Raw genomic sequence first — 13654 nt, forward strand, 5'->3', positions numbered from 1 at the left:
CATTTCTTGTAGAAGATTTACTTTATTCTAAAGATTTGTGATGGTAATTTTTCCATTGTTCTGCATTAAACAAACTTATCCTTTTTTAAACAAAGCTTCTTGTTAATTCACCTCTGGTTAATCAGGAGTTGACTGTGCATAGTATAATACTTTTTGTCGTGAAAAATTTCATATTATATTCTTTTAAGAAGTTGTTTGTGAAGACTTTCTTATTATTTTTACTGTGTCTTTTGTACTCTTAATTACAAATTCTGTCTTAATATATTAATGTAGATTTCAAATTTATGTTTAAATTTCTTTTCAGCATCCTGAAATTGGAGGCGAAGGTAATAATTTCTGCTACCCTTTGAATAACAACAACAAAAATATTTTTGTATTTTGTAGTTATATTAAAAGGAACATTTAATTTATAGTAAATTACTTTTGCATAGAGTTTATGATGAATTTTTATTTTAAATTATTTATTATTGTAGTAACAGTAATAATTACATGGAAATGTGATTGAAATTGTAATTTGTATTTATTTTATTTAATTATTATTTTTCATTTTTATGTTTTCTGATGTTAAGTGACTCCTCATCAAGATTCAACTTTTCTTTTTACTGAACCACCAAGTGTATTGGGAATTTGGTTTCCTCTAGTTGATATAACTCTCAACAATGGCTGTTTATGGTTTATACCTGGGTCACATAAAGGTAATTTAATAATTTTCTGACCTATCTTTTACTGAAAAATTTTATTGTTTCTCTCTAATTTTCTAATTAACTTGGAAGAAGTTAAGCAATCTTCAAGAATAAACATGTAATTCATTGATTGCATGTACTGACATATTTCTTCTATATTCATTATTAACCATTGTTTTAAAATTAAAGGTTTGATAAATTATATCAACATTAAAAGATTTTCTTGTTTGTTTGTTGAAATGTTGGTCTTATTCATGAGTAAGTGTATTCATTACATATAAACCAATGGAATTGTTCTTTTACTTACAAAACTTCATGTATTCAAATTTCCGTTATTATTTTAGTCTGGGGCAAAGCATGCACCTGCTTAGGGGAAGGGATACCTTCATGGAGGATTTTTTTAAGGGAAACTGACTTGAATTTTTAATATAGGTGAGAGAAACATATAAACTTCCATACAAATAGCTTATTTATTAGGACTGGAATCTGGGTAAAATTCCAGTGTTCAGCAGTTTTTTACTTCGGCTGCTGCAGGATCCCAAATTTGTATATAAAAATCTGCAATTAAATAGGATCCCATATACAATGACCAAATTTTGCAAGAAAATTTAACCGAATCGGATGTATATATATTGAAAACAAAATTATAACAATATCATGGGAATTGAATATTTTATTTAGGAAATACTGCTACAGGGATAAAAAATAAACAAAAACCACTAATGCATTGGCCTACCTCTGATCTTTATGTAAGCTGTTACCAGGATGGGCATCGACTTGTAGAATTGGCAGATGTCATCCTGGTGAGTATTCGAACTGGGAAGATCCAAGGATGGTTGGAGACATCTGCTGATAAGAGCCCAAATGTATTCTGTTGGGGAGAAATCTGGCAATTACGCTGGTCAGGGAAGTGTTGGAGAAAACCAAAGGTAGGTAGTCGAAAAGTGTGTATGTATGGCATTATCATGCTGAAATATAAGCTAATGGGTCAATGAAAGGAAGGTCTATAGTATGGGGCATAGAATCTTGTCAACATAATGTTGTGCTGTAATGGTATCATGGGTGGTAACCAAAGGAATCCGACTATCAAGTGAAATGGCACCTTATACCATAACTCTTTACTGTCAGGCTGTGTGATGGACGACAGTCAGGTGAATATCCCATTGCTGTCCTGTACGTCTCCAGGCATGTTTTTGTTGGCCATTGGGCATCATTAAAAGTGAGACTCATGGATGAAAACAATTCTTTTCCAACCCAAGAGATTCCAGGTCAGTGTTGCTCAGCACTACTGCAGATATGCCTGGCAGCGTGCAGCAGGGAGGGGCAGCAGGTGCAGTGGCTTCTGTGACCTCAGTTCCCGTTTGCCGAGACACCTATCAATGGTTATTGCAGTCATTGGTGTCTCAATTACATGTTCGATTGTTGATAAGAATGCATCAGGTTGTGAGTGCTGAGTGGATGATCACTCTGTCCTTGTGTTCTGTTGTTGCTCCTTGTCTAATGCCATCTTCTTGACACTCTGTATTGCCATGATTCACTCATTCATGTCAACGTTGCCAGATGGTAGCATCACTGTGACTCGAATGTCTACTGATCCTGTATTTGACCACCCTGCTTCCTTTTGTCCAGTTGTACATCTTTCAAATGGTGACATCTGCTCATACTGTTTGCGAACACATCTGTGAGGCATTGGTGCAGTCCATGCGTGTCGATGACAGAACAACATTCGCTTGAAAGATATACCTTAACATTGAAATGTTCTTTGTTTTATACACCATTCGGATAGTCCACTGCAATGTGCTGAAGCTCTAACTAATCATTCACTGGCCACCAAAAATTATTCATTTGTACTAATCATTTAAATTGCAAATAAATCATTTGGTATAATAAGTTATGGGCATATGCAATTTTGTCCCATTTAGTTAACTCCTGTTTCGTGCATCGCTTTTTATGGTATAAGGTGTATTTTTCATTATGATTCCACAGTTTGTGACATCTTTATTTCTTAATTAAATATAAGTTTTAATATTTTAAACCATTGTTTTAAAATTAGCCTGAAAATATTTTTTAAATATGTATCTTTGGAAGAGTAGTGTGTTTTGATTTCTTACAATATATAAATTCAAGGAACAAGATACGCAGTTAGATTTTATAAGCATTTCATTCTGTAACTAAAATGCCACAGAATTGTGTTTTAAACTTGAATAGTGTGTTAGGTCTGAATACATTTTACCTCTTTTGTAACTTTTGTCATGGAAAAAAGTTTGTAAATTTAACTAGACTACAATACTTTTTAAGAATTTCAGTCATAATTTTTCTTATCAGAAATGATGATTAATATATTTTTATAGTTCTGAACTAATGAACAGTGTAATTTATTTCATTGTTTCATTGTTCATGTCGATTTATCATTCAGTTTACGCCCTTGTGTTATTCATTTTTAAAAGGTGCAGTATATCAAAGATATGTCAGGAATCCTACCAAAAACCCTCTTCTGATTCTTAAAGGCGAATTTCCTCATTTTGATGAGAACTTATATGTTCCTGTACTTGTTGAAAAAGGTAACTTTAGTTGTAAATAAATTAATAGTTATGTAGTGTAAGTAAAAGGTAAAAACTGAATTAATAATAATACAAGCTAAAATTTAAGATCTCAATTTAAAATCAGAAAATGGAAGGTGTTCAATTTGCTTTCCATTCATTTTCAGTGTAATTTAGTTATTTTCTACAGACAGATCCAGTGCTACAGGAAATTTGTTGCGTTATAAAGGTATCATTAGAAAATAGTTGAATAAGACTTCAAACCTTTACATTTATTATTTACTTCTGGAGTATATGTAACATCTACTTTGCATTCAACTGCTGTACACAGAACTGTTTAAGTTATCGTAAAATACTATCTAGGCTAAAAACAAAAAGCAATTAATTAAGTACAAATAAACCAGGAAGCATATTAAGATCAAGCAACGCAACCGTTTTATTAGCGCATGCTACAGTCGGCTTAAAAAAAAACTAGAGAGAGTAAAAAACATGAGTTGAGTAGTAGCTTGTCTGATACAGAGTTGTTACTACAATAAGAACAAGTCAACAACTAGTTAGAAATTGTGATACATCATGTATCATGAGCATAGATGCTCAAACTTTTCTATCTTTATACCTCAATTAAAGATATCCGATGTAACCATGAGGTAAAATCTCCTCAAATGAAAGGTTTAAAAATTTTAAACGAACCTGTTGAATTATTACTTTTCTTAGTGGACAAGCATACTAAAATGTCTCAGATGTAACAAAGTTAAGAATCCTAATTTCATGGCCTTATCTTAAAGTTTAATCCTGGGTTAATGTGCCAGTAAAAGAAGAAGAATATAATCTCTTACTGAGAACCAGTCAGGTCAGTTTAAAGAAAAACTGAAAATATTATTTTATTCCCATAGAAAATTATTCATTTTGTGAAATTTTTTAAAAAAGATAAAGGGAACTTTTTCTCCCCTAATCAATTGTTTAATCTTAATTTTATAACTGAGAGGCTATAAAGCTTTAGTATTTCTCAATGATCAAAATGTGCCCGCCTTTTTCAACTTCTTAATTACAAATCATCTGTCTGAAATTTTTGGCATAGCTTCAAATTTAGACTAATCTATAAAAAAGTCCCATGGTATAATAAAAACAATAAGCCAGTAGGACTTGTTATTTTTATTAGACTATGGGGGGCACCATTTTCACATGAATATGTGACTGAGAAATGTAGTATAAATTTAATGATACTGTCAGTAATTTGAGGAAATTGTTTCATACTCTTCAATGACAAACCTGTCAGAAATAATTTTTTGAAAATGGAATTTGGAGGAAACATGAATATGTGACTGAGAAATGCAGTATAAATTTAATGATACTGTCAGTAATTTGAGGATATTGTTTCATACTCTTCAATGACAAACCTGTCAGAAATAATTTTTTGAAAATGGAATTTGGAGGAATTCCATTACATATCAATTATTTTTTTCTCTCTCATTAAAAAATATCTGGTAGACAGAAAACTTCCATTGTAAGATGAAAGTTCTCATATCAAGAATTTCTGAGGAAAAATAGGTACTGATCTGTTATCAGAAATGTAAGTATGCATATATGTGTTCATCTATACATATATATATGTACGTACGAATGTATGTGTGTGTATACATATATATGTGCATACATACATACATTTCTGGATTCGGTCCCGATAACAGAATAGTGCCGAAAAATATTTCACAAATTCAATTCAGTACAATTCAATGTTCTTTTATGTCAATCATAACAAATTTTCTGAGACAGGGAAGCATGACTATTGACTGTTTCTCTTTGAATTCAGAGACTCTTTTAAAGCTTTCCATCTGGTCATGAATCATGAGAAGTTCTAGATGTTTAACTTGAAGGTCTTTCTTCAGTTCTTTTAGTCTTTGGAAGATAATCATTATTGTTAGTTTAATTTGCATACTAAAGCTTCTGTGCATCTTTGATAAAATCAATCACTAAATTCACACTTTCTGTCAGAAAAGAAAGCTGCCTTAATTCAATGTGCAAAACATTTTTATTTTTTCTTCTTATTCCTTCACATAAAAATGGAAATAATTTGGAATCATTTGCTTAGATTTTACAAAATTAACTTAATTAACCCTTCAGTGGTTATGAGATTAAGCAATTTTTTCTTCCCAAATATGTGCAATATTTGTCAATCATAAATTTGTAATATGAGCTGTTTTCATTTGCGTCTACTGCAATGCTTAACTGTGTGCAAGCTGAGCTCGTTTGTGACCATTAAAAGGTTAACTAATGCTAAAGTAATATTTTCATAAAATATAGATATTTCTTGTCAAATATATTGTGTTTCATGGGCATCGTAAGGCTTTACTGCATGAAACACAGATGAAAAAGAGCCCTGTGTTTAACTCTTTATTACATCTCTGCAGGGCATAGCAATGACACAGGGGTCCAAGCTGCTCGCAGGATATGCTGAAGAAGTTTTTGATTGTCAATCTCGCCTTGAGATGATGAAGGTTCTGTTGGGACAAGTGAACTAATACACATGTCTAATCTTATTTAACACACATGGTCGACAGCAAGGAATATTTAGTGTTATAGTTTAAACTATAACACTAAATATTCCTTGTTATAGTTTATATTGTTATAGTTTAAACTATAACATTCTGCTCTGGTTATTAAAATCTTGCACAATCTTTTTTATGTTAATTGTTAGAATAAACTGCAGGATAAATTGTGGATAAATAGTTGTAGCTTCTGATTCATATCTGGCATAAAAAAATCTTAAAAGAGAAGTATTCAGGAGCATGCTTTCCTATACAATGCTAATATTTCTGGTAATGAATAGCATTAGTATAAGAAGATTAACTTCCATAGATTTAGAAAACACTTTCGAATTATTATCTTCAGCAGCTGCTGCTGCTTAATTTCCAGATTCCTATCTTTCTTTTAAACCGAGCTTTATTCTAATAATCATATTAATATGAGAATGTTTCTTTTTGGGAAACTAGGAAGAGAATTTCCATGCTTTATCTTTTATACATTAAAAAAACAGAAATGAAAAACAGTATCTATATAAACTCAATTATATTTTCAATATGTGCAATTGACAACAGTGATCTTAAAGTACATAAATATGCAATGCTTAATAAAACACAAGATGTTCAGTACTGTTTGTCTTTGAGGGGAGTATTTCTTGAGACAGAGTTAACTTGGAAATGGTGGAAGGGATTTTGGTACTTCAAACAAGCATCCTTAAAATTATGCTCTAAAATGATTTTTTTTTTTTTTTTCCCAATATTTTCTGAAATCTGTAAAATTCCTCTTTCTTTGAAATGCAAAGGAAAGAAGTGTGATAATTTTCTTCCTCCCATTTTCCTCAAGAGAACCACTGTTCTAGAGGATATATAGATGTTACCTTTTGAATTTAGAAGAGTAAATCTCTGAAAATATATAGTATTTAAAAGTGAATTTTAAATTTATATTCTGTATTTCTGTCTCTCTATCTCTAGTATATCTATGTATAGTTAACAACTGTGTAAATGCATTTTAATTGTATTTAAAACAAAGAGGAAATTAAAATTGTTTTGTTAGTTTAATTTGCATACTAAAGGCTTAGTGTAATCAGAAGTTACTTTTTAGGTGACTGTGTAGTAATCCATGGATCAGTTATTCATAAAAGTGGAAGAAATACTTCAAATTGTTCAAGACCTGTATATACTTTTCACATTGTGGAAACGCATAACACAGATTATAGCAAAGAAAACTGGTAAATTATTTATATTAATATTTGTTATTAGCCTGTTTAAATTTGTATTATTTTTGTAATCTTGATTCTGAAACTGTCTCCATATTTTCTTTTTATGTAACCGTTTAATGTCTTAATTAGCAGTATCCTAAATGCCTTCAAAATATATTAAAGGCATTTTATGAGATAGATACAATAAAAACCTCTTACAATGGCTATTTTTGAAAGTGACCTATGTTTTTAAATACATATTTAACAATATTAGTAATGGTATCGAAAATTGCTCATAGTTAGTCATGGGCATTGTAAGGCTCTTATAGCTGGTCATCCTGAGAATTTATTTTTTCAGTATTTATTCTTTATTCTTTAAGTATTATATTTTGAAATGACGTATATAAATATTGCGTGCGTACGTGTTTGTAATAGATTGCGCAAGTCCGATAAAAGGTTAGTAAAATTTATTCTTATCGCATGAAATATAACAAAACACTGGAATTTTCCTCAGAGATATTCGTACAGTATCCCAATATCAGGCAATATAATCAGTAGTTATGAATTACGATTACAGATCATATACTAGTCAATTACATTTATTCAAATTAAATACAAATAAAAGATATATGGATTTATTCAATGTTAAATGCACGTCCTCTTATATTTTTAATTTTTCGGCGTAGCTTGAAATGTCTCATGCTGCATTGCAAGAGAAAATAAGACAATTTTAATTATAATTCTAATAAAAATAGTTAACTAAATATAAAATTCATACCAATATATTTTCTTCAAATATGAAAATTAAGAGATAGGGTGTAAAGTATCTTGATATGTTTTTTAAAATGTAAGTCGAATATAAGATGGATGTAGTCTGCATTTCTCCTTATGTTTGGAGCAGTATGGTACTTTTATTCTACATACTTTCAATCTTTATTTCCTGTGTACCGTTTCCTTTTCTTAAATTAAAAATATTTAGTATTTGTGTGTAAAAAATATTTTTAGTAAAATATAAATTTCAAATTTAAGCACTGAAATATTTAACTGCCATCATCCCTTCCCCCTTTTTATAAGTTTGCATACACTGTGAGAGATTTATATTCTTTTCACTGTATAAATTTTTTGGCTAATATGAAACTTTTGTGTGTTGTAATATTCTTTAAACTGCAGACAGCTGTTTTAATTCAAAACTGTTTTACATCTTTTTTCTTTGCAGGTTACAGCCTTCTGAAACACTGCCATTTCCATCTGTGTATGCAGTTTCACAATAAATAAATAAATGTAATATAAGTGACTTCTAACAGAAATTTAGAAGGAAGTGTATTTTCTTAAAATCTTTTTTAATAAAGCTATTTTTAGAACAGTTTTTATGGAAATAAAAAAAAGTGTTCATATGGTGTTTATGGCACATATATTTACAGAATTCATGTAAAAAATTTATTCATGACATTATTTTAAATATACTAAATATATAAGTACATTTCATTGCAATACTTAATTTCAATCCTCTCTCTTGATTTTGATTGTATCATGCAATTTGCACATGAAATTTGTTGTAAAACATTTTACTTAGCATGTAATAATAATTTTTCATTTTAAATAAGTGCAATTTAAAATTTTAAAGATTAGCTGTGATAAATTAATATAATTTAATTTCAACTTCATTTTATGTTCACAAGCATGCTTTGGCTATAAATCTATAAAGTCTTAATCAAGTGCATTCAGTATACCCAAAATTAATTATATATGAAGTTAAAAAAAGTTATTGTAATGAATTGAAGTCTTCTGTAATTTTAAATCAGAAATTTTATGTATGTTATTAAATGATCATAGAGTTTTATAAATTATTTAAATAATTGATATATTCTGCAAAATCTTGACCAGAATATTAGCATTCTAAAAGCTAATTTAAAGAAAAAAATCCTCTTAAAAGTATCGAAACGAAAAGAACGGAAACAATTCCTTCAGTTAACAGAGTGCTATGAATTCAGAGATTAGAAATAACTTTTAATTTTAACCTTTAAAGTATTTTTGGTTTCTGTTTAATTAACTAATTATGCATTCTTAATGATATTCTGTCATGCGTTATGTCTCTGTTGCTGAAAAGACAAAACTCAGAATTTTTTACTAGACAAAGTAAATGATTTCTTGTTTGTATCAATGAAGCAGGTGCCTTTTGCTATGGGGCATAAACTACAGATTTTTGAAGCATTTCAAAGAAACAGAATTTTTTTAAATATGAATAGTTTAAAATGCATTCTGTTATTGCAGCCCTAAATTTTTTAAAATTCTTTACCAGTCTGTAAAATGCTTTCGTAATTTTTCTTGGCTGAACCTGTGGAAAACTACTGTTTCATCTCAGGTATAGTTTCTGATGACAAAATTGAGCTGATTCAATAGGTTAGGTTATTTAAATACGACAAAGCCTCGAGGGCTATTTGCCTAAGGGGAGGGATGCCTTTGTGTAGGACTTTCTAAGGGAAACTGGCTCGTATATATGTTACACATGGGGAAAACCACGAAAACGCTCATGCAGCCAGCCCGTTCGCGGGATTCAAACCTCGGACCGAACTACCAGTGTTCAGCGACTTAACCGCTCAGCCGCTGGTGGGCCTGATTGAATAGGATGTGTCTCCTTGTGTATAAAGTAAATGTGATTTAGTTAAAATGTTTTTCTTAATCTATCTCCTTTCCTTACGTAAAAGTTTCCTTATATAGGCTTCTGTTTCCTTTGCAATCGCCTTCATTGGATTTCTGATGATTAGCTAATTAAGTGATTTATCAGTGATCAAAATGCACCAAGGGCAGTCTTTCTTGGATAGTCTGTGCTTAAAAGTGGCTGATTGTAAATTCCTGAACATTGATAGTTTAGCACAGGTTTGGATCCCAGCGAATGGGTTGCTGCATGAAGGCTTTTAATTGATTTCTTCATATATAACCTAAATATAAGACAGTTTTCTGTAGAAAATCCTCCACAAAGATATCTCTTTCCTTAGGCAGATAGCCTCCATGTATTTTGCCGTATTTAGCTAAACAAACCTCTTCTAATTCTGACATCTCTAAATGATTCAGTCTCTTAAATTTTATTCATTCTAATCAGAGATCTTGAACAAATCAAATACATTTCAGTAATGAATATAAAAACTCATATCTGATGCCATCTTTCAGTTGCTATAAATGGCCATGTAGAATCTTGCATGTCTAGGTGAACTTGTTTTCCTTGAAAGAGGAGGGGGCTTAAAGAGTGTTTTTATTTTTTATTCATTCTGCTCTTTCAAGAGGTTACTATGGTAAAAGTAAAGAATAAACTAATGATTTTCATGAAATGGGAATATTAAGTTTCATTGCAAAAATAAATACCAAAAAAATTAATTTCTGTTCCCTTCACACAGTACATGAACTCAAATTTTTGTTCTACACAATGTGAGACTCGCATATGTCAATTAAAAAAATATCAAAAATATCCCATGCAATCTGGTTTTGAGATTGCAAAACAATATCTGTCAAGCTGAAATAAATTTGTATATTTCTAGTATTAAAAGAAATTTTTTTATTAAAAAGAAATATTTACTCTTGCACTCATATGCTATGTAAACTAAGAAAAGTATATGAAAACGGTGCATGACAGTTGGTACACTGTATGGCAGTTATGTACACTGTGAAAAAAAACAGTTCTATATCTTCCATTCTACTGGGCCAATTGAGAAACATCAATCTGCATTTTTCATGTCTCGAAAGCACGACTTAGGATATGTATTAGATTTATATATAGCATTGTTCTAATATAGGTATTTTGACACAAAATCGAACATTTTCTGAAATGCCGTGTCAATTTTTTTCCATATTTCGATTCTACAACTCAAGTTGTGCCAAACTGCTAAGTTTTGTAAAAATCGCACGAGTTGTTTTTAAAAAATTAACTCTCAAAAACAATTTGAGCTCCTCAGTGTTAATGGAATTTGATGTATACTTATTAATATCTCTTTTTTTCATTAAACTTATTTGCTTCTTCCTTTCATATTTCAAAATTTGAGTTTATTCCAAATAAAATTCAGCCATTTTTTTATGATCTACTTTTTTAATTTGTATTTTTTAATAATTTTTATTAAAAAATTTGAATTTTAACCTATAAAAGTTTTGCCATCATCTTAAAGTAGATGTATTTCTAAGCAAAAAAAATAAGATTTTTTTATTCAAAATTTCGTAAGATATACGTATTATTCTTGGCACAAACTGAAAAAGATTCGCCGAGATAAACTTTTAAATTTCTCTTAAAAAATTACAAAATTTAATATCTAGGCATAATTTGTGTTGTAGACTCGAAATATGGAAAAAAAATGGTATGTCATTTAAAAAAAAGTATGGTTTGTGTCAAAATATCTATGTTAGAACAAAGCTGTATATGAATTTAATATATATCTTAACTCGCGCTTACGAGACATGGAAAACAAAATTTGAATTTCATCAGTCAACCCAGTTAGAACGGCAGATACAGAACTGTCCATTTTTTTTTCCCCCTGCAGTGTACATTGTTTGGCAATCAGTTCGACTGGGGGAGGGGAAACTTTGATATGTGGTACTAGATGTAACATGTGTATTCCTATTTTGAAAGGATAAGGCATTTTCTTTGTATAGTGAAAAAATATAAAACTTGTTTTTACATGAAAATAACTGATTTGATTTATCTAATTACTAACTGTGTGAACAATTTATCTAAATGACATGTAACAGTTTTAAATATTAGTTTGTTAATGCGATTGTCATATCGAAAACAATGCATGTATATGGTATATAAACGGGGCTTACTTCAGCTTTCCCTGTGGGCCACTCGAATAAACGAGGACTATTTTACTTGCGAACGCCCACAGGTCACGGAGAGCCGTCAAGGTCAATGATTTTATACCCACATGGCCAGACTAACTTGGTACAGATCCTAGCCAGTAGCTCCACAGAGTTCTCTGCGTTGACCCCGGGGGTCAGGGGCAAAGTCTAAGTCACACAGTTGGGTTCCAAAACATTGATCTTCAAGTTCGTAGAGTAGGATGTTACCTCTAGGCTATTGTGCCTCTGCCGCGGGTGGTATGGAAGAGGTTGTAGCACGTAGGCGATAATAATGCCATTCGGGTTGTTCGGGCCTTTCGCACAAACATCCGATTTTGCCTCGCATTTGTTCATCCTCATCTTCCGCAGCCTTGATTTCACCCATGAGTATCTTGCTGCAAACTTTGCAGAGCCGTGTGCATACTGGCAGGTAGCAGCATATTGCTTGATATCACCAGTCCGTTTCACACATCTGTACTACACGACTACATTCGAAGTCGTTCAGTTGCCTGTAAAGTATTTTGCAAAGTCGTAACAGCTTTATTGGTTCTGTCTTCAGAAAACTGCAACGCCGACAACGAGACAAGATAAACTGTTTGCAATTGTTCCCTATTTTATATCATGTTAGCTGCGCAGTGGAAATGCTGAAGTTAACACTCATTGTTCCTGAAAATTTAATCATTTGTATACAAAATTTTGAGATAGCCCAATTATTTTTTAAGGCTGCTCCTTTCCCCCCCTTTTTTTAAAAAGAGTGTATTTTTATTATTTTGTATTATTACTTTTAGTTTTACATATATAAACAAGCTTTTAAAGCAAGATTACAGATTCTAATTGCACAAAAGTTTGAGCTATGTGCTGGTGGTGCTTGATGTATTGATGTCTTGTTTTTATGCTTGATTTGTTGTTTTGTTTTAGCACACAATTGCAGTTGATTCTTAAATCACCTCGTTCAACAAATTTAAGCTGTTTCTTATTTTCCATAGTAAATTATTGATTTGACTAAATCCTGTTTCCACTAGGTAAGAAGGAGTAAAGTCAATAATGCTGGTTCGGTAATAATTTTTATTTGGAGAAATTTCTTTTGGATGACTTTTTAAATTTCAAATCTTAGCCTACCCATGTGTTTTGAATAAGACTTACCTTTGTATGATATAGTTTAAAATTACTAAACAATGAATTATCAATGTTATATTTTTTTTTTTTTTTTTTTTTTTTTTTTTGTAATTAATGGGATATGATTATACCCATCAGTTGCCAGTGTATATCCAGCTATCGGCATCTTGAGTCATGCTGTAAAATTTTGGAGAACTGGAGAAAAAGATTCTTTTGAATTATATGAATTTATATGTTCACATCATTGATGGAATTTGATCAGAATATGTCTAAAAATTTACTACTGTTGCTTTCTAGCAATTTATTAATAAGATTTCTAAGGTGTACAGAAGGAAATTCAATTTTTAACATATTCTGAAGACTTCATTAATTATTAACTTTTCCTCATTAATCTATAAGACACCAACAATAAGCTTTACTCTTAGTAACCCGAACAATGAGTCTTCCTACGGCACAGTTGTTGCAGCATATTGGCATCCTGCCAATTCGTGTTTCTGCAAAAAGAAAATGTTCAATCATTGTCAAAAATACAATCAAACCTTTCATGATGACCCCTTCCTAAGACGACCACCTCTGACAATACATTTGACAATATAATAAAATAACTATACAGAAAAACCTTAATAATTATGTTGTGTGAGTTCATCTCTACAAAAGACTAAAAATCATCGGGAATCATAGGTGGTTGTGTTAGGAAGTGTCGTTTTAATCATATTTTAGAATTTATTTGAAGTAGAAGATTCCATGATCTGAGTACTTTAAACTAGCCGCAGTTA

The 13654-nt window shown here is 30.8% G+C and overlaps 1 protein-coding gene and 1 long non-coding RNA gene across 5 annotated transcripts in view; one reads left to right on the forward strand and one right to left on the reverse strand.

The window, feature by feature from the left end:
* Window positions 1-8307, forward strand: part of LOC118199026 (phytanoyl-CoA dioxygenase domain-containing protein 1-like) — a 28693-nt gene extending 20386 nt beyond the window's left edge. For 3 of the 4 annotated variants that reach the window (XM_035370803.2, XM_035370804.2, XM_035370806.2), the window contains 5 exons: window positions 305-326; window positions 570-695; window positions 3131-3244; window positions 6845-6971; window positions 8158-8307. In XM_035370803.2, coding sequence (XP_035226694.1) covers window positions 305-326; window positions 570-695; window positions 3131-3244; window positions 6845-6971; window positions 8158-8212 — 444 coding nt within the window. In that variant the 3' untranslated portion in view covers window positions 8213-8307. The remainder of the gene's footprint in view (window positions 1-304; window positions 327-569; window positions 696-3130; window positions 3245-6844; window positions 6972-8157) is intronic. The other variant, XM_035370805.2, reaches the window with a different exon arrangement.
* A 4857-nt stretch (window positions 8308-13164) lies between these two features.
* LOC118199027 (uncharacterized) overlaps window positions 13165-13654 on the reverse strand; it is an 82481-nt gene continuing 81991 nt past the window's right edge. Inside the window, exon 4 of the long non-coding RNA XR_015042691.1 lies at window positions 13165-13372. This is a non-coding gene — a long non-coding RNA (uncharacterized LOC118199027). The remainder of the gene's footprint in view (window positions 13373-13654) is intronic.

Source organism: Stegodyphus dumicola, chromosome 8 (assembly GCF_044657685.1).
Source record: "Stegodyphus dumicola isolate Sdum_Otavi_A_Nest chromosome 8, ASM4465768v1".
Taxonomy (NCBI): Eukaryota; Metazoa; Arthropoda; class Arachnida; order Araneae; family Eresidae; genus Stegodyphus; species Stegodyphus dumicola.